This window comes from Scophthalmus maximus, chromosome 6 (assembly GCF_022379125.1).
Source record: "Scophthalmus maximus strain ysfricsl-2021 chromosome 6, ASM2237912v1, whole genome shotgun sequence".
In the NCBI taxonomy this organism is placed as follows: Eukaryota; Metazoa; Chordata; class Actinopteri; order Pleuronectiformes; family Scophthalmidae; genus Scophthalmus; species Scophthalmus maximus.
This window is the reverse complement of record NC_061520.1, coordinates 18474687-18494268: the sequence shown is the minus strand read 5'-3', so window position 1 is coordinate 18494268 and position 19582 is coordinate 18474687. Positions and strand designations below refer to the sequence as shown.

Below are 19582 nucleotides of genomic sequence, written 5' to 3'. Positions count from 1 at the left end.
ATTAAAAGATATTGGCACAGATTTGAGTGTCTTTTTCTCATTAAATGTTCTATTCTAAAAAAAATCCAACAGCAACGTGACTTTCCAGGCACAACGAATTTCTTCTGAAGAATGTAATTATAGTAACTGAGATGTATGGATTATTCACAGCTACAATGACATTATTTTTGGAGACAATGATTTTTTTTTTATGTAATCTTTCCAAATCTATTTGCAAGACAAATACATTTTCACTCGACTCACATTAGATGAAATTATACGTGGAGGTAGAAATCTCAGAGATGAACTTGACTAGATACTGCGGGGACTATGTCTTTCAGTAATTGTGGCGAACCAAGCATTAAGCTCAAACATTTTAAAAGCACACTAACCGTCTTTTTTTAACATGTAGAAGCGACCAGAGTAAATCATGGCAAAATAATGTGAAACCCTTCCTTTCAATGACATACCGATTTATTTTGAATGATTTTTCAACTTAACCACAACAACTATACGCCTCCATTTGCATATCACTCCTAACTTTACCCCAAACACCATGTCGCAGTGTTGCCCGTTTTTCACATGACGGTGATGTCGGCTTAGCAACAGATACCAAAGCAATATATCGCAAACAAACCCAACATTTTTTTTTACAATAGAAACTTTATGAGTGACATTTGCATCCTCACAAACACAAAATTCTGAGGAAAATAATGAAATAAAGTCAAAGAAGAAAGCAACAAGGACAACATTAACATCAATAGGTGTGTACACGCTGTGGTAGCAATGTGGACAGCTCAGTCCATTAAAAGTGTGACTATGTGAAGGCCTCAGGAGGACCTCACAGTGTTGACCCCCACCTCAAAAAATACACATCTGTGCACACACATGCTCACACACAGATTGACTGAATGAAATTATTTCATTCAGTCTTTTGTTTGGAAAAATGTGTATAACATCTCAACATCTTACACTGTGATCATTTTTCTAGTGTCTACTGTCATTTCTTAGGTTGAGTTTGGGAATTTAATTGGTGTCTCTCTTCCCTCGGGGGACCTCCTGATCTTTACCACAACTGCACTCATTATAAAATGAAGGCAAACAGGATTCAAATACTGAAGAGATCTAAACTGATCAGTGAATTACTACCGTAAGGGTTACACTACGCCTATAGATTTGACACTATAAAAAACATAAATGCAGATTCAGATTTTTAATTTTGCAACAGGAGGCAATTCAAATCAACATTTTGGGGGCGGGCGTGGATAACGTGATTTTGAGAGTTAGATGAAAAGATTGATGCCACTCTCATGTATGTCTGTGAACCAGCCAGCCCGCCTGCACCAAAATCAGCCCAACAGCGCATCTAAAGCTCAATCATTAACAGCAGAGTTGTTTAATCTGAACCAAAACCCCAATTTGTTTCATGGTGGTGGACTATCTTTTGGCTATTCGCAGTTGCAGAGACTAAGAAGTTAATGATAAATGACAAATGGTAATTTTGAGCTTTTGCACAGATAACATCAGTGAGCACAAACAGAGCTGCCAGGTGGATTTTGTTACTGCTGGACACAGACGCCTGTTTCCAGTCTTTGTGCTTCTAGCTAACCAACTGCTGGTCTTAGCGTCATATTTAACAAACAGACATGAAAAGGTATTGATCTCCTCATGTAGCTCTCCTCCAGAAAGCAAGAAACCCTAATGTCAAAATATTCCTTTGGAAGGCACGCATGAGATTGGTTTGTTCTGTCTCACCATAATTTTACTTCTCTATACGCTCAGGAATGGGCAAAAAATGGGAACCACATTAATAAAAGTTCTGAATCTCTAGCATTAATCCACTCCATCAATCCGCCTTGATATCAAATCCACGTCAAGAGATCCAGTTCAGGGACGGATTTCCTCCATCGAATAAAGTCTCTGTGCGCCGGCAAAGCACAGGGCCGGGAGAATATGTTTTCACTCCTTTGGCTTCACATTAAAATCCAAAAGGAATCTCCTAAAGAGTTTATTTCAAACAGCGTTAAACCCACTTCATGCATCCATTGCTCCATAGTCTTTCAAATCAGCAGTTGCAGGGCTGTACTTTGCACTTTGCATAAAAATCCAGCCTTGTGAATCACCGGTTTGCCCCAGATTTCCTTTGTGTTGAACGGGGCAAAAAGATTCACACCCACAACTGTAACACACGGCTCAAAAGTGTGGTCAACTCAATGCCGTACAAGTAATATTCGTCACATTATGCAGTTCGGTGTGTCCAGAGGTTTAATACTCAGAGGGTGTTTTGATTGTTAATCAGTCCAATCCTCCGTCATTTCAGGCCCAGCAGAACAGCACGACAACATACGAAGGCCGTCTCAACTGGACAAAAGCCCAAAGGGTCATTCGGACAAACTCACTTGTGTGACAAAACTCTGCACCGATTCCACAGAGATGGGAACAAGACAACCCTGACATCGCAGTTGATGGATGAATAGTAAATGTAGATACACACACACACACACACACACACTCGCACGCACGCACGCACACAAATAACAGGCAATCAGTGTCATATTCATTCAAGTGCAAGTGTGAAGCTAAGCTGCAGGTGGATTTTTGTCCCTGTTGATAAAACAGCCTTTTCGAGTGGTGTAGCACAGTAACCACGTCCAGTTTCCACCGCTGAAGCAAGAGCTGGGTTCACGGTGCAAAATGTAACATTGTCACATCCATTGCAACATAATGTGAGCACTGGCTTGAGGACAAAATCCCTACAGGTGTATTTAGATTCGTTTTTTTCTCTCCAAATTTGACTGTAGCCGAGCAAGAAGAAAACAACTTAAAGGACCCCATTCACGTCACGCGTAATCATGCTGGCGGTGGGATTGGAGCCTTCAGTTCACTCTCTGCTCTCATAACCCCCAGAACATAAGAAAAAAAAGGTGGAGGTGAAGAGCAGTTTGTGTCGCGAATTTCTCTATAACTGTTTTCTTCTCTCTCAGTGAAAGTCTTACTGAGGCCCTGAGGTTTAAGAGGCAGAGAGAGGTCTAGGAGGCGACATGAGAGAGGGTCTTCACCTCGTTCCCCCCCAAAAGAAAATGACGTTGCTTGGTGCAATCATGAGGGAACGGATGTGATGGACACAACTGACGGTGGGTACGGGAGTATGGGTTCCCGGCAGAGCCTGCCTTTGTAAATTGATTTGATTGCATCGAAGTTGTATAGACGGGCGTTTGAGGGACAGAGATGTTCTGCCAAGGGACACACTGACGGACAGTGACGAGACACGCTGGCTAGTTCATCATCTGGTCAATGAGTCAAACAGCAATGTGTCCATTAGCCCGACTGTCTGAGCCATCCCAGAGAAAACAGGGGACACGTCAGGGAGGACAAAATTCTAACTGAATAAACAAGAGCCTTACATAAAAAAAAAAGGAAAGTTAAGAACATGGTGGATGAAGACATTCTTTCAACACAAAACCACACAGTGTGACCCGTGGGCAGACGGAGAGTTTCCAGCCACAGTGGGGTTCAAGAGACCACCACAAAAACCCTCTGTTTTCATCATTTATCAAAATCTAGTCAAGTTGTTTACTTTGCAAATGGTTTTCAAATTACAAAACACAATGATGTAGAGCGGACACGTGTAATTCTTCGTTTTGGTAATGTTTATAATTAATAACCGGTATATTCTCGTCACTACTAGTGCTAATGCCTATACGTGAAAAATGATTTACATGTGTTAGGTGGTTTTTCCCTCAATACAGGGACCAGGCGGACCTAGACATGGTTCCATGGTATGAAACCAGCATCTTCACGAGACAGAAGCCCAAGCAAAAATTAAAAGAAGGTTCTGCTCCAGCGGACAAAACTACACTTAAACGACTAACAAACTGAAGCTGTTACCAACTACTTCCTCAAGGGTTTACACTCAACAATATTGAAATTTCACGGTTGAATCTCTCGTTTACACATGAAAAAAATCTACTTCACGGTTGTAACTTAACAACTTACAGAACAGTATGTGAGGAGATGGTCGCCTGAGGAAGTAGCGTAACACGGAATTCAAATCTAGAGTTGAACAAGGTGATGAAGATATTAAGGTGAGTGGATGTTTTTCCTGGTCTGGACTCTTGCACATGATTAATCCCTCTCTGACCACAGACTAATAGTGCTCTACTCTGCAGAAGCCTGCCATCATTTCCAATTTAAAAAGGTGCAGCAGAAGATGGATCCTCGGAAACATTTAAAAAAGCGTGAAATGTAACAACGTCAAAAACGCTCTCAGCATTCTCTCAGACGAGCGCTCGAGCAGTTGAATTTTCAGACTCTGCAAAACATTTCATGCCAGACAGATGTGGTGCCAGCTGTAATTAAGGCAAACGGTGGAAACACCAACTTTGACTTTAAGTGAAAACAGTACCTAAAAGTGTATGTAAGAAAATTTGAGAACTACTATTTGTCCAATCCTTGGTATCAGTTTAATAAATGATGAAAAGATTTTGGCAGTAGACTTTTGAACCCACTGGATGTGCAAACACACACACACACACACAGGCACGCGCGCGCACACACACACGCACGCACATATACAAAATTGTAACGTAACACATAAAAGAAGGAGGGTGGCGTGGGAGTTGGCAGGGAGCAGTTATCATCCAGATCATCACGAGTCTTCGTTGCCAGAGTCATCCTGGTTGTCGTAGCATCTGGTGGACATCTCGCCATCCTCCATGCCGCTGATCCCCCCAGCCTCGCCCACAGATTCCATATCGCTCTCGTCGTCGTCGTCCTCCTCCTCCTCCATGTCGTCGTCATAGAGGTCGTCATAGAGGAGGTCTGAACTGCTGTCCTGGGAGGGAACCCTGGTCTGGACACAGTACTCCGCCAGTGTGGTCGGCACTTTGACGCCGTCTCGCTCAGCCTCGGCCGTTGTTGACAACACCTGCTTCCTGCGGGCCAAAAGGGATCAAATCAAAGTCAAGGTCGTTTCCAAGCTGTGCGCATTTTCTGGGATGACTGCAGGACAGTGAAATACTGTAATTTGTCTGTGCGAAGATATTGTTTATCACCTGATAATCTCTGCATACTCCTTGTCCTTGCCTTTGCTGTCTCTCCATTTGCGAAACATGACAGAGGCATCGACGTTGGCTGGAGAGAACGTGTTGGGCTCGTTGAGCAGCGAGATCACACTCAGCAGGATGGTCCTGATCGCCGAACAGCGCCGCAGATAAACAGAAAATATTAGAACATGTTGTATGAAAGAAAAAGCTCTACACTGTCTTTCTGAGACTGTAATGAGCTCTTACCCAGCCCAGGCAGAGGTGTTACCTCACCTCTTTCTCCTTGCAGCCAAGTTACACGCTACACTCAATCTGCTCAGGTTTTCAAATGCAGACTCAGCAATTCATCTCTGCTCCTGGAGAAAAAGGCTTCTTACTGACTTGCTAAATTCTTGAGAATTTCTGGAAGCTGCCCCGCGGCAGTGTCTTGTTCTTTACACAGAACAAACTTTAAAAGTGAATTGTTAATTTGCAACGTTCTTCATTTTCAAAATGACGAAATTATGCAGTACTGCGTGAACATCGAATTTATTGTTTTTCCATATTCTTCATTTGTTCTTTTTGTAGACAAGGATGAAAACTCCTCTGCCATTACTGACTACTCCTTTTTTAATCAGGTGTGTTGCTTTTAAAACCAGTGCTGAAATGAATATTTTCATATATCTAAAGTGGGTTAAAAAAAAAATCTTTGAACTCTTTCTCATTCATAGGAGCGGTGAAACAAGACAAAGACAGTTTTTCCAAGGATGGATTCCAGAGCATACTGATTCAAAAGATTGCGTGGCATACATTACCTGACGTTCTGGGTGGGGTTCCACCTTTCAGAGGGCAACTCCCCGCTCTGAGGGTCATCAACAGGAGGGTGCAGGATGGAGATGCACACATCTCCGTTCTGGATAGAGAAGAAATCATACTGTAACATCCGTCATGAAGACATGCACATTAGATGACGAAATGGCTCCATTTTATTAGATTTCATTTGTTACCTCTTGCCTGTTGACATATTTAGCATAATTGTTTTAGTTAATTGGTCAGTGAAATGCCAGATTGGCATGATGTGACCAAAATTGTGGGGGGGGGGGGGGATTTATGACAAAAACAAAAATGTTTCACCTCATAAATGTTGGGGTGCCACATCTTGGTGAGGAAGCGGAAAGTTGGTGGCGAGTATGGGTAGTCAACTGGAAACTTGATGTGAGCCTAGAGGAACAAAGAGATGTTGACAGTTAAGACCTGCGCTTTACAGAGTCAAGCCAAATCCATCTGAATTGGATTCCTTAAAACTGTCATATTGCAGCAACAACAACAACAATACACAAAAAACTGTCTCTTGACTGATGTCTAGCCTCACAGGTTGATTAATAACACAAGTTCAACTACAAAATGGCTTCCTCTACCCTTTCCTTTGAAATAGTTCACGCCTGGGAAATTACACTAAACAATCCCTACAAACAAAAATTGTGACGCAGCTTTGTTAGCAATGACCTTAACAAAGCTTAATAGAGCCAGACATTACGAGAGGTCACATTAGTGTTTTTGTATTTCTTTGTTTTCCAAAATATTGTGCATTTATCTAGGTGAAAGGCGTGTGTGTGTGTGTGTGTGTGTGTGTGTGTGTGTGTGTGTGTGTGTGTGTGTGTGTGTGTGTGTGTGTGTGCGTGTGCGTGTGCGTGTGTGCGTGTGTGTCACTACACATCTAACTGCGCCCTTGGGACCTAAAAAAACACACTATCATGACTCACTGGAAAGAGATTCTATGTCTAGTATCAGTTGCCATATTCGTATAAAGACACAAACACATGACTATGCGTTTGTAACGCGTACCATGTTGTCGTTACCATTTTAAGAATGTCATTCATCAAACCTGTGAGGCCAGAAGTCAGTTAAGAGACGGCTTGTTTTTATCGCAGAATCCAATATAGATTTGATCCTTCTTGACTGGACACACAACGCACTGCTCTACAGGAGCCGTGCAGTTCAGCATCAGAGACGGAGTAAGATGGTCACACCAGTTAAAATTTTCTGCCAATGTTTCATTAAACGCAGGACAGTTCCGCCTGAACCGAGGTGTTAACAGTCGAGGCTTTTCTGTAATACCGAGGGCGTCGCAGTGGTATCCGACTTGGAGGAAGAAGAGCCATAGAAGGACAGACATGCTGGTCAGTTTGAATATAAACTCTAAATTCCCCATGAGGTGATGTGCTTGTTTGTCTAAAATTATTCGTCGCCATTTTAAAGTTTGGAAACCTGTCCAGGTTGAAGTGTATTTGACTTCACATGTCAACGGGTAACACAAGGTCGTCACTGTAAAGGCTTCAGATAAATTAATCAACAGTTGCCGCCTACATGAGTCGACAGCAGCACCTGCTCAGTATTATTTTGGCATTCCTGGAAAGGCTACGGCAGCATCTGCATTGCCCTGACTTGAATGAGGGCTCTCGCTGTATCGCTCATTCTAGATGATTCTGTGAATAAGTCACATGAAAGAAAGGAAGATGAGTGTCATCACGCCCTTTTCTCTTACTCTTTCTCCGTTGCCGAGGTGCCATTTATATCGGTCTCGCAGCTAAAAATAGCCATGAAGCATAACCATGCAGTGTGTGGGGGGGGGGGGGGGGAAGGAAAAATTTTGGGGAAAAGGAAATATATAAAAACATGACTGCTGTAAAGGACTCCAAGGAAAGGAATTACAATTCTTAGACCAACTGAAATCAATCCAATACAGCAGCTCTACCACAAATCCTATTATGAAGTGAAGTTTTGTTTTTTTGACACTGTCAAAGATTCAACTGTCTTTTAATATTGATGATTGAGCACTATATACAGTGGTGTTTTTAATATTCCTGTCATGTGTGTAAATGGGAAAAATGATGAAACACCACTCAATATAATGTAGTACAAGGCCATCTTTAACTACGACCTCCTAACAAGCGGAAGATTGATACTAGAGCTGCAACAGTTAACCGATTAATCGATTCGTATTCGACTCCTATAAGAATCGCCAACTATTTTGATAATCGATTTATCGGTTCGAGTAGTTTTTATGAGGAAAAGAAATTCTCTGATTTCAGCTTCTTTAATGTGAATATCTTCTGGTTTCTTTGCGGCAGTGAACTATGTTTTGTGCATGGACAAAACAAAACATCATCTTGGCGTTTGGGAGAGAAGATCAACATTTTTTTATGATATTTTATGGACCAAACAACTAATCGATAATGGAAAATAACCGTTAGTTGCAGCCCTAATTGATACTAAAAATGATTAACAGTATAAGCCTCTGTGAATGGTGTACCCTTAATGGAAAAGATAACTTATCCAGGAACACAATTGCCCTGCGTACTCGGATACTACATAATGTGTTGCTGTTATTGTTGTGGTGGTGGTTTTCTACACATGGCGCCCTGCTTTGACACAGAAAGTCGGGTCCCACCTTGAAGTAGCCTCCCTCGTACAGGGTGTTGGGGGGCCCGAAGATGGCCACCTCCCAGTTGTAGAGGTCGGACTCCTCCACCAGAGTGATGCGGAAGCCCTCCACCGGCTGGTCCTGCAGAGACTTCAGCTCCATCATCAGGGCCTTCTGGGAACTAGGGGTCGCCTGGTGGGCCATGTTAGTCCCACTTTCTGACCGCAGGGAAGTGAGAGCGTGGGGGGGGGGGGGGGGGCGGGGAGGAGTGAAGAGTGGACAGGGGTAAAAAGAAATATGAGTTACTGATATTTTCAAGACTCTAAAAAAAACCCTGTAATTTTGGTTTTATTTGATTTTCATGATAACAGTTGATTGCACAGTGTTGGCTGCACAACGTGTCATCTGTGGAAACTCTGGGACCCCCAAAAAAATGAATTACAGGAAGAATGTAAAACCCTGAACAGACAACAGCCCTGCAGCCACACGGACCACTGACACACAGCACAAACACCCAGCCGCCGACGGGATACGCGGGCCTGCCGAGCTAGCTCGGGTCAGTGGTTGAGTTCGCAGGCCCTTCGCGGGGGGAAGATCGAAGTTATGCAAAAGTGTTTACCTCCGTCGCCTGCGCACTGCACTGTGGATTGGTTTGGTTACAGCTGGACACTGTGGGGGGTGATCTCATTGGCTGCCCATGCTAGCCTAGCTATGTCTTGACAAAAGGGACACTGACAGGAAGCAGTGGGTTGTTTTCTCTCCCTCTCTCCTTCTGCCAGAGCCTATGGCTGGTCCTCGTGTTGTGCTTCCGAAGAAATTCTTTGTGTGCCACTGTTGACAGTTGATCCGGAGCCAGTATCCGTGTGGGTCGCGGTCTCCTGTGGGTCGTTGCGGGGCGCAGCCGCTCCGCCGGTCATCTCCCCGGGCTGCTGGTTCGGTTCGGACCGCGGCGCTCAGCTGATCCGCGCCTGTTGTGTGTTTGTTTATCTGTTCTCCGGCAGTCTCAACTTCTCCACACGTCAGCTAAACCCCTCGCCGAGCAACTTCGCTGAAACGGAGCAGCTCCCCCTCCTCCTCCGCGCCGCCGTCCCCCTCCCGCACGGTGGCAGCGCACGAGTCCGATCAATCGGCGCCTACGGCCGCGGAACGATCGGTAGGCGAGAGGTTCCCACTCGCGAATGAAGGTGGATTTGATCGATTTTTATTTTCCTGCCATCGATGCTTCCGGCTATCATTGCGCGTGTCTGCAGGACGTAATGCGCGCACGGGCCTGGACGCGACGTGCGCGCACTCGACGCAGAACACTAAATAGATGAAGGTGATGGGTTTATTATATGCACTAATGTGAACACAGTTGTGGATGTTTTGAAATTGAAATTTCATAACCCTAAGATGAATTCCATGTTATTTCAGTGACATTACTTATTGACCAGCAAATTATCATAACAGCTCATTTCACGTATCACTTCCTGCTTCTCAAGTTTACTTTAAGTTGACTTGATTGACCTTTTTTGACCTTTGACAACAAACCATGAACATCTTCTGCCTTAATTCAGGCCTTAAATCATTTGTTGAAATGTGTAATTAAAAAAAACATTTACGTCATTTATGTTTCAGCTTATTTCATGTCATGTCACTTTTGGTTACGTTCAATTAAGCGAGTGACTGATTTGGCCTTAGCCAAAAGTGTCAAAAAAATAACTTCTTAAAGACATAATGAATTTAATTAATGAAAAGCGATTATCTTTGCTTAATTTTGAAAGAGTATTGTCTGTCTCTAGCACTTCTTGGCAATTGGCTTTACTGAGCCAAGTTCCCGTATAATTGATGGATTTCAAGTTTGATGTTGGAACAGAGGAATTGCGCAAAACTCTTATTTATTCATTTTATTATTATTCATTTTTTGCATGACTAGCAGTGACATTTTTTGGCATTACAAAAATGAACAAACATGCCCTTAACCTGCCAAATGCACATCCAGCTACTCCCATACAAGCTCACGTCAATTTCATTCAAAAGTGTCCTGGCATCCTCTCCTCTGGGTGTGTAGTGGTGTCAGCCCACTGCCTGTGCTGCAGTGCTGTCATCTGGATCATAGTGAAAAGCACCTGCTCAAAGTCTGACACCTTAACATGATACCTGCTACACGCTCCTATCCTGTCATTTTTTTCCAGTCGAAAAATGTTTTCCTGAGAAATAAATGTGTTTGCAACAAATGGCATCAGTTGAGTGGGTCTGCTGCACATTTCCAGCATTATCCTGGTTCACAAAGTTGCACAACTATATGTTTTGAAACCTGCTATAATTCCAAGGATCCCATCACTTCTTCAAAGGTGAAAATGGTTGATTGATATTATGAATTTATGTTATTTTGAGAAATGTTGAACCTTTTCATATCATTTTGAAACTGTGGTGGGACAAAACCACAAACTTAACTATGGTGGCCCACCACAGCCAAAGCAATTAATGGAAAATGTCTCTAAATTGATACAGTAAAAATGACAGATTTTCAAGTAGTCCGAATTTCATCAGTCACTGTCAGAAATTATGCAGCAAATATGTTTTTACAGCAGCTCAATTATAGGACTCCCCCTCACACTTCAACATGATTATGTAAATTGATGAGGGACACGGGCACCATGGGGGCTTCATGGTGGTGTAGTGGTTAGCACCTTGGCCTCACAGGAAGAAGGTTCTGGATTCAAATCCCGGTTCAAACCAACCAGGGCCTTTCTGTGTGGAGTTTGCATGTTCTCCCCGTGTATGCGTGGGTTCTCTCCGGGTTCCCTGGCTTCCTCCCACAGTCCAAAGACATGCAGAATGGGGTTAGGTTAATCTCTGTATGTGGCCCTACGATAGGCTGGCGACCTGTCCAGGGTGCACCCCGCCCCTCGCCGGCTGGGCTTGGCTCCAGCCAACCCGCGGCCCCTAAATGGATAAAGCGGTAGACGATGGACGGGTACCATGTTTCACTGCTTTGAATATAATGCAATTTGTATTTTCCCCCTGTATATACTTTTTATGTATAATCTTAGGTAACATTTTACTTGGAAAACCGGGTATCGCTAACCCTTGCACGTCAGCTCGCTCGTTTCAATTATGGTTTCAATGCATCTACCATGCAGGCCAACTCTGTCCTGGGATGCCCCTTGGACACAGAGCAGGTGGTAGGAGAGAGGAGGATGGTAGCAAAGCTATCATCAGTGATGGACGACGACTCCCACCCCATGCAGGACACTGTCTCTGCACTGAACAGCTCCTTTAGCGACCGGCTCCTTCACCTTAAGTGTGTGAAGGAGCGTTGTTGCAGGTCCTTCCTTCCTGCTGCTGTGACACTGTACAACCAGCACTGCTCTCAATATAACACACACACTCAGACACAAAAACATACACAGGACTCAACCACTGTATAAAATAATTTACTGATACACTTATTGTGCAATAACCAACTGTGCAATATTTATATTTAGTCTCCATGTCCAAATATTGCTACTGCTCTGTATATAGTATTTATATACCTTTTTATTCAATGTTATTATTTTGTTAAATTTTGTACATACTAACCCTTTTTGTAAATTTCTTTCTATATTATTCTGTCCACTTTGCTGCTGTAATGCCCAACTTTCCCCACTGTGGAACGAATAAACGTATATCTTATCTTAAAAGCTAGAATAAGGGGGCACTCCCGATTTAGGGTCGGCAGGTTTTGACCCCGGAGAATCGGGGTGACGTATGTCTTGGCCGCAGTCGCCGACTGTGGATGGATGGCGCTGCGATGTTCCTACGTCACGTAGGTGAGTGACGTCACACAGGAACCAGTTGAAGGGAGCTTGACAAATCAAGATGGCGTCCCACGCCGAAGCTGGAAAGAGGTATCAAAATAAATAAAACTCCCTCGGAGGACGGTCGAATTCGGTTGCCACTTCGACAAGACGTCGTTCGGATTTCGAAGGAGCAGCACGCGGCAGATACAGGTGAGGGCAGCACGCGTGGACGCGGTTCTGTTCCAGGGGCGGTGGCGGCGCAGACAGCGGTCTGTTTCTCCCCAGTCTCAGAGCGCCTGTGCCAGGCCACGGCCGAGGCTAAGTGCGTCGTGTGTGTGTGGACGGCAGCTTCTCCCCATAAACAGTAGCCAGCAGCTTGTAGTGTCTGTCGGCGAATTGAATGATCGCACTTTAATTTTCCGCTAAAACCGACGACTGTCATGTCCTGCGCGGACGTCTCGGCGCGACCGCGTCTGTGTGTTTGCTGTTAGCGCGTTGAGCTAACGGTGACCACAGACGGTACTAGCTTAGCCTGTTGCTAATTGACGCTCACGCAACTTCAGTGGCACTTGCCCGCGAACGCTACGTACCTCGACATTGCGTTCGCGCGAGTCTGTCGAGAGCCCTTAACACGTTCGTGTTGAAAAGGACTTCACCGGGAAATTGGACAAACCAGCTGATGCGATGCTTTCGCTTTAGATTGAAGCTCAACCCGAGGCAGCCAGCTAACCCAGCGCCCCGGCGAGTGTCTTTCATCGGGAACATGAATGCTGACATATCTCAGTTGTGCTCCAACCATACGCACCGGGTCTTTAAAGACGCCGCGGAGCACAGCGACTCGTGACAACGTTGTTCTGTGAGGTGCCAACAGGTCAACCACGACGTCGACATAGGTACACGCCGAGGAAGTCTGACAGAGAAAAGGAGATGTGTGCGTGTCACCTGACTGTGAGTTGCATTTCGATCATATGTGTGCAGCTGGTGACTCCAGAGCCTGGCATCAGTCAGCAGATCGGTGTGTGTATAACAGACTGGTATTTTTATATTTTCAGCTGAAGGTGCCTGATGAAGCATCGTTGCATGGACTGATGAGCATTAATGTCTAATAACTTGCATTTAAACCCTTTCATGGTTCTGATCCACCTCTGTTTCATTATTTTGGGCTTTTTAGATCCACATTATTCTCTCTTGTACTATATTTACTTATGGATAGCACATTTTGCTGGTCAACAGTGAAACTGTTAATCTAAGTATAAGTGAATCTATGACTATATAAATGTCATGGGGAACTAGAGCCGCTTCTGATAACTGGAGAGCAGAGGGATTTAAAAATGAGCTCAGAGAAACATAGTAAGTATTATAATATCAATTACTTTTGGTTAATCTGTAACTAGCTGTTGTGCACATTTCCAGTAGACATACTAATCTCTGTGTAGTACTGTGAATCAAAGACCAATAATCGCATCACACTTTTGTTTTGTGGAAATAGCTGGCTATAGTCCCATGTGTGGGATTTGTGAGATCATTCTTTTAATCAAATGTACAAGGCACCAAGGCAAACGGCTGTAGAGATGGGTGTTAATTTTCAGTGGCGTAGGTTGTGCCAGCAAACCCGATCATATATCAGCTGTGTAAATAATCAATCTTTTTCCTGCTGAAAGGGACTCGGCATCAGCACACAGATCAAAGTTCTTCGTCAGCAGATGTGAAAACAGTGCCGTCTCTGTGTTGATAATGTCAGGCATTGTTGTACGGCATGACCAAATAATGAGATTATGTGATTTGAGTTGCAAAGCAGTGGAATGTACAAAGCCAGTGGGGTCGTGAAGAGCTATGATTTGAATAGAAGGGGAAAGAGTGTGATTAAGTGTCATTGCTCTTGTGCTTTGATTAAAACAGTTCTGTGGGTCGGATATCTGAGCCTAGTGACAGGCATGAATCAAAAACTTGAAAATAGACAAAATATCACACCTGAAGGCAGTTGGGACTGGGGAAAACCACTTTGGGACATTTTTTTACTGCACCACAGTGAGTGTTTTAAATTCACCAATGTCGTGGAATAATCCACTTTTTGTCAATTAGAAAAAATCTTTGCACTCATGCTCTTCACTAACTTATGTCCTCAGGTCTGTTTTCAGAGTCTCTAAATGGCTGCGAGGAAGTCTGGATCAGATGCATACAACAATGGTGAGGGCCTGTTTCTGATACCTCTTATGTTTTCACTGTTTGACAACCCTGGTGTTTTGAGCTGAGAGTGAAGTGAAGGTTTTTTGGACACAGGACCCATCAGTTACCTTGATGCCGTTCCCTTCAAGATTAATGAAAAATTCCGCTGCCCGGCCAAAGTTGGGCTGCCTGTTGGTTTCTGCCTGCCTGACTGTGGCTCTTTGCTGGTGGACACACAGGTAGGTCAGATTTTGTGCTGGTGTTTGGTGTGTTGCACTAGATGGAAAGGCATGGTCACACACATGGGGTGATCATGTGTGCCCTGAAGTTATTTCCGGCGTTTCTAGGTGTTGGCCATACCTGAGTGAAAAGTGTGAACACCTTTTATTCATATAATTGTTTACTTATGTTTTATTGGTTCTTTTCTAAAATTTTATTCAAATAAAGTTGTACCATATCTTCAGATGGTTTATCTGTTGGAGTGGAGTTGTAACTCTTATATTCATAATTATTCACCATTTTCTCTGTAACTCTCTTTTGCCTTCCCGCATTCTTCCTCTTGCTATGGTCTCAACAGTATGACTTTTCTTTGGAGAGGCGTAGTGTGCGGTGGGGGGTTGAACTGGCTGAGGCTAGAGCAGCAGAGGCCAGAGCAGAAGAGGCAGCAGCCAAGCAGGAGGCAGAGAGCCGAGAGGGTCTGGCTCAGGCCCAGGACATTAATGGAGGTGGAGGAAAGAAACCCCGGTCTGCTGCAGACGACCAGGACCTTCTACCACCAGCAATGAACCCCGTCCTGGCAGGACTGAGCCACAATGCCATCCTCACTCCACTACCTGCTCCAAGCCTCGGCCCCAGGAAAACCCAGCCTAGTATTCCTCAGCTGCACAGCCTCAACCTAGCTGACTTTGAGCGGGAAGAGGACCTCTTTGACAAGTTGGAACTCAAAACTTTGGACGATAGGGAGGAGCTCAGGAACATTCTCCAGAGTCAGCCCCAACCGCAGCCTCCCCCCTCTATATCCCCACCAGAAGTGTCCCAGATAGGGTCAGTGTCTCGTGGAAACAGCCCGTCTCCTCCCAGCTGCAACACCAGCCTCCCAGCCAAGCCAGCCTTTACCCACAAACCCAATGGGTTGGTTGCCTTACTGGACATGGACAGGGTTGGCCATCCCGGGAGATTGGGATTTGACACTGATGACCGACCCTGTAACATACGCTCTCTGAGTTTTCCCAAGCTCTCTGATTCTGGTGACCCAGAGCCAGTGAGGTACAGCCCACTCCCTGCACCCAGAGCGAACCTACCCAATGGCAGCCCGCTGACCATTCCCAAGACCCAAGTTATTGTTGCCCCTGAGCCACCTAGCCACATCAAGAGTGGCACACCAAAACTGGTGAGTATAAGAATACATGCTGCATATATGACTATTTATATATTTGGCTTGTGTGTGGTACAGCGATTCACATTAAGAGATGGTAAGCAAGAAATATTATTAATATTGACTTTTTTGTTCCTCCTTTTTTTTTAAATAAGGGTAACCCAGGTTCAGGACCTGCTGGTTTGCCATGTGGCGGAGCCCTGCTCAGCATGACCCCCAGCGAGCGTCAGTGTGTGGAAACCCTTGTAGGCATGGGGTACTCTTATGAGGGTGTGCTACGGGCCATGCAGAGACAAGGGCAAAATGTGGAGCAGGTGCGATACCCTCTCACCTCAATGCACAGAAATCTGGATTCCTAGCTTACTCGCTGACCATCATGCTTAACGGCCATTGTATGTCAGCTCCTGTAATTGTGTCCAGTAAAGCACCAATGCAGTTAATCTGTAAATATTGCCTTTAAATAAAATAAAGTTGTTGCATTACACGGTCTGTTGTCTCTAAAGTTATGGCAATAGATCATCTTTTGTGATCTGTACAGCTAATAGTTAACAGTATAATCAGGAGTTGGTATGTCTTATTAAATTGTTACCAGCTGGTTTTAAATGAATAACTAGCACTGGGCATCATTAGCAACTTTGAGATTGCTTTTAGCAAGAAAAAGTGCCATATAAATGAAATTTATTATTATTATTAACTTATGAAGTGCAAGCACATACACCACAAGAGGGCAGTAAATGTAGCTCACAAAACATTGACGACAATCCACAATATAATATTTTATTGTCTTCACAAAATAAAACTAGAAACTTCATAATGTTATTTTGTTTGTTGTTTATGTAAATGCATATGAATTCCAAAGCGGACGCATAATAAACTTGAACTTATTGTTTATCCAAGGTACTGGACTATCTTATTTTGTCTGGACGTCTGTGTGAGCGGGGCTTTGATGCGAGTGCCGTGGAGGAATGTTTAGAGATGTACCAATGCTCAGAGGAAAAGGTCCGTTCACTGTGCTGTTCCGTAACTTTAAATTTCAAGAACATGCATTGTGTTTATGTCAATAAACCAAGTCTGTAAGATTACACCAATAGATAATATGAAATGTAGTTTAAATCTCATTTCATGTCATCCTTACCAGGCCTTGCAGTTCCTTGAACTAATGTCAAGATTTGGCGAAATGGGATTTGAGCGGGATGCCATCAAAGAGGTGCTGCTGGTCCACAACAATGACCAGGAAAAGGCTCTAGAGGACCTGATGTCTCGTGCCGCAGCCAGCTGAGCCAAGCTTACCAGCCAACTGAAGCCCAGCCCACGACTTGCTTCCCACTACCACCCGACACAGCCCCTTTCCTTCTGCCTACCCAATCACACCATGCCCTGTCCTTGCCTTGGCTGTGGAAGGGGCGGCTGGGAAATGGTTGTATTTCTCTCTGTGCTAAAATGTATTGTCTCAGCACTTCTTAAAGACTGTGTGCCTAGAGTGGAGGGGGTCAAAGTGTAGCAATTAATGGTGGTGTTTTTTGGAGGGATTTGTTTAGTTTTCTAAGAAATCCTGGGGTTGGGCTCCAGGATTTTGATACAGCTACATTATTCAAGAATGCTAAAAAAATGACTGATCTAGGATGGATGAACTGGAAGGAGTGGGCTGTGGCGACTTGATGCCATTCTCATTAGCTTCCACTTGGAAGTGTTTACCTGTCTGCTGGCAAAGCTTTCGGAACGCACGGTGAGCTGGCGACTGTGCGTGCGCACAGAAAGACCAGTCTGAACTCTTGAAACTCCAAAACAAGTAAGCTGCCATCTTCCACTGCTCAGTGCAGACTTAGTAAATGGTGGAGGGGATAGGGGGGCTTGAGGAGGCCCTCTTCAAACTGAACCAACTAACATTAAAGGTAAAAAAAAAGGAAATCAATAAAAAAGAAAGGACGATGAAAAAAGAAACAGGCAACGTCAACAGACGGAGAACTGAATCTCTGGAAGTGCCCTCTCTGCTCTGGTGCCCTGCATCTCGTTCTGTTCAACTTTATGCTTTTGTTAACTCTTTTTTTTCTGTTCATTTGAGCACTTTTTCATGTCAGTTTCAAGATTCAATTTCTTTGCTTTCTGTTTTAGGAACTGCATAATAGATCCTTAGTCATTATAACTCAAAACAGAATAAGTACTACTACCCCATGTGCTGTTTGAGCTGCACTAGAACGGCCTGTTAAATGAGTCGGGGGGATCGGGAAAGTTCCTCTGGAGGATTAAAAGAAATATCCCATAACCCACCGGCACTGCGGTGTCGCATAGGTGCACACGTGTTTCATAATTAGCAACTTATTTAAAACCGTACACTGACACTTTCATAAAAAAAATGAGTGTGTTATGATAATGTAATTATGTTAATTTACAAAAGTGATTTGCTTTTAGCTGTCACAGACTTCTGTTTGCAGACTGGAAAAGAGTGAGTGGTTTAACAAGAAACAATACATAAGCAAGGATGGTTTCTGCAGCCTCATCACGGTGCAATAGAGATATTTCATAATGTGTGACTATTGTTTGCCATTTTTAACCTCAAGTAAATGTTGGGAGTTAAGAAATTTTTTTTTTTCAAGCCTTGCTGGAAATTTGTATGTAGCTCGTAAGAAAAGGTTTTTATTTCAGCGATTTCTATCATTTATTGTCTGTTATCGGAATTCATGCCACAAAATCTAATCAAACATGACTTTCATTTGTTGACTTGTCCACTTTTTTTGTTCTCATGTATGATGTGAAATGAGAGCTCATCTTGACTTTGGGTTCACTAGCATCTCCACGTTCTTAAATGTGAAGTTAAAAACAAAAGGTTCAACCAGCACATGCCAGAAGCATCCTTTATTTTCAAAGTGTGTCAATGAACTTCCTGACTTCCATATGTTTAAAGAACGTGTCTGCTCAGCTGCACCAAGGGCAAAGATGGCCGAGAGTTTCAGGATGGCGATTGTGAGAGATGGTAACAGATTAAGGGCCTTTTATTTAGCAAAATGTGACTTGGGAGAACTGGTACTTAACTTAGAGCAGGTCCAGGACTTTGTTCTCTCCTGAACGAACACCAATTGAACATTTCTAACTACCAGTGTATTTTACAACAATCCCGGGGGTTTGATAAATGTATCTTTTGTGCCGTTTATTTTCTATATGGACATCATTTTGCTTGTTTGATTGAAAATATTAGCTACCAACCGTTTGCAGAACACACCGTACCACTCAAACCAGAGGGATAAGCACATGCTTGCAGTAAATAAACACCACTTTGCTTGTTTGTGCGAGCCTCCTGCAAGTGACACGTCATCACAAAACGTTCCTTAAAATAATTTTTATATTTTGTTTATTTTATTTTTTTGTGTTGGAAATTCAATTACATCTGCTAGAGGTAAATACCAGGACAGGAGCTAGGCGTCATGTTACACATACTGTAATATCTGTATTTCAGCCAACATTGTAAGTCTGGTATGCAGCTGACTCGATGACGCAAGTGTTTTCACCATCTCCTTCTGTCTTGATTTACTGTGACAAAGGAGAACATCACTCTTACGTTGCAGACAAGCACATACGTGGTATTGTTGTCTCCATATGGAACTCAAGTATAGTATTGTTAATCCTGCATAAAGCCAGCTGACAAAAGCTTGGCTGAGTACAGTGTAGCAGGTTCTGGACCATCGGCATCAATGCCCCCTTCCATTTCTGTTGTGACTTTTGGTTTACTTTTGTGGGGATGAATGCAACTGATTTCTCATTATATAAGGGATCAACTTTAGGGGGTTTAAATATGAGATTGAAGTTGAACATTGTGAGCTCTAATGCATCTAATGAACATATATCAAAATGGTAT

The 19582-nt window shown here is 43.6% G+C and overlaps 2 protein-coding genes across 7 annotated transcripts; one reads left to right on the top strand and one right to left on the bottom strand.

The window, feature by feature from the left end:
- Positions 1-435: 435 nt before the first annotated feature.
- ube2r2 (ubiquitin-conjugating enzyme E2R 2) lies at positions 436-9680 on the bottom strand. 3 transcript variants are annotated; one of them, XM_035631298.2, is made up of 6 exons: positions 9047-9680; positions 8455-8649; positions 6138-6224; positions 5819-5916; positions 5034-5168; positions 436-4913 (listed from the first exon to the last, which is right to left on the bottom strand). In XM_035631298.2, the coding sequence occupies exons 1-6, from the start codon at positions 9113-9115 to the stop codon at positions 4628-4630; spliced, it is 870 nt and encodes a 289-aa protein (XP_035487191.1). In that variant the 5' UTR covers positions 9116-9680; the 3' UTR covers positions 436-4627. The 3 variants fall into 3 exon arrangements, with proteins under 3 accessions (XP_035487191.1, XP_035487193.1, XP_035487194.1); XM_035631300.2 differs by having other exon boundaries at positions 8455-8645; XM_035631301.2 differs by having other exon boundaries at positions 8455-8641.
- A 2562-nt stretch (positions 9681-12242) lies between these two features.
- ubap1 (ubiquitin associated protein 1) lies at positions 12243-19012 on the top strand. Of its 4 annotated transcripts, none has more exons than XM_035631834.2 (7): positions 12243-12401; positions 14318-14378; positions 14472-14596; positions 14935-15747; positions 15888-16046; positions 16630-16731; positions 16871-19012. In XM_035631834.2, exons 2-7 carry the CDS (start codon positions 14339-14341, stop codon positions 17009-17011), a joined length of 1380 nt encoding a protein of 459 aa, XP_035487727.1. In that variant the 5' UTR covers positions 12243-12401; positions 14318-14338; the 3' UTR covers positions 17012-19012. The 4 variants fall into 4 exon arrangements, with proteins under 4 accessions (XP_035487727.1, XP_035487729.1, XP_035487728.1 ...); XM_035631836.2 differs by lacking the exon at positions 12243-12401 and adding an exon at positions 12948-13084; XM_035631835.2 differs by lacking the exon at positions 12243-12401 and adding an exon at positions 13000-13139.
- Positions 19013-19582: the final 570 nt, after the last annotated feature.

Coding starts and splice junctions, on each gene's coding strand:
- ube2r2 (XM_035631298.2), bottom strand. CDS start 9,115: ATGAGATCACCCCCCACAGTGTCCAGCTGTAACCAAACCAATCCACAG. Junction 6,225..8,454: donor ACGAGGGAGGCTACTTCAAG/GTGGGACCCGAC, acceptor TTGTTCCTCTAG/GCTCACATCAAGTTTCCAGT. Junction 5,917..6,137: donor GGCACCCCAACATTTATGAG/GTGAAACATTTT, acceptor TTCTCTATCCAG/AACGGAGATGTGTGCATCTC.
- ubap1 (XM_035631834.2), top strand. CDS start 14,339: ATGGCTGCGAGGAAGTCTGGATCAGATGCATACAACAATG. Junction 14,379..14,471: donor ATCAGATGCATACAACAATG/GTGAGGGCCTGT, acceptor TTTTGGACACAG/GACCCATCAGTTACCTTGAT. Junction 15,748..15,887: donor AGAGTGGCACACCAAAACTG/GTGAGTATAAGA, acceptor TTTTTAAATAAG/GGTAACCCAGGTTCAGGACC.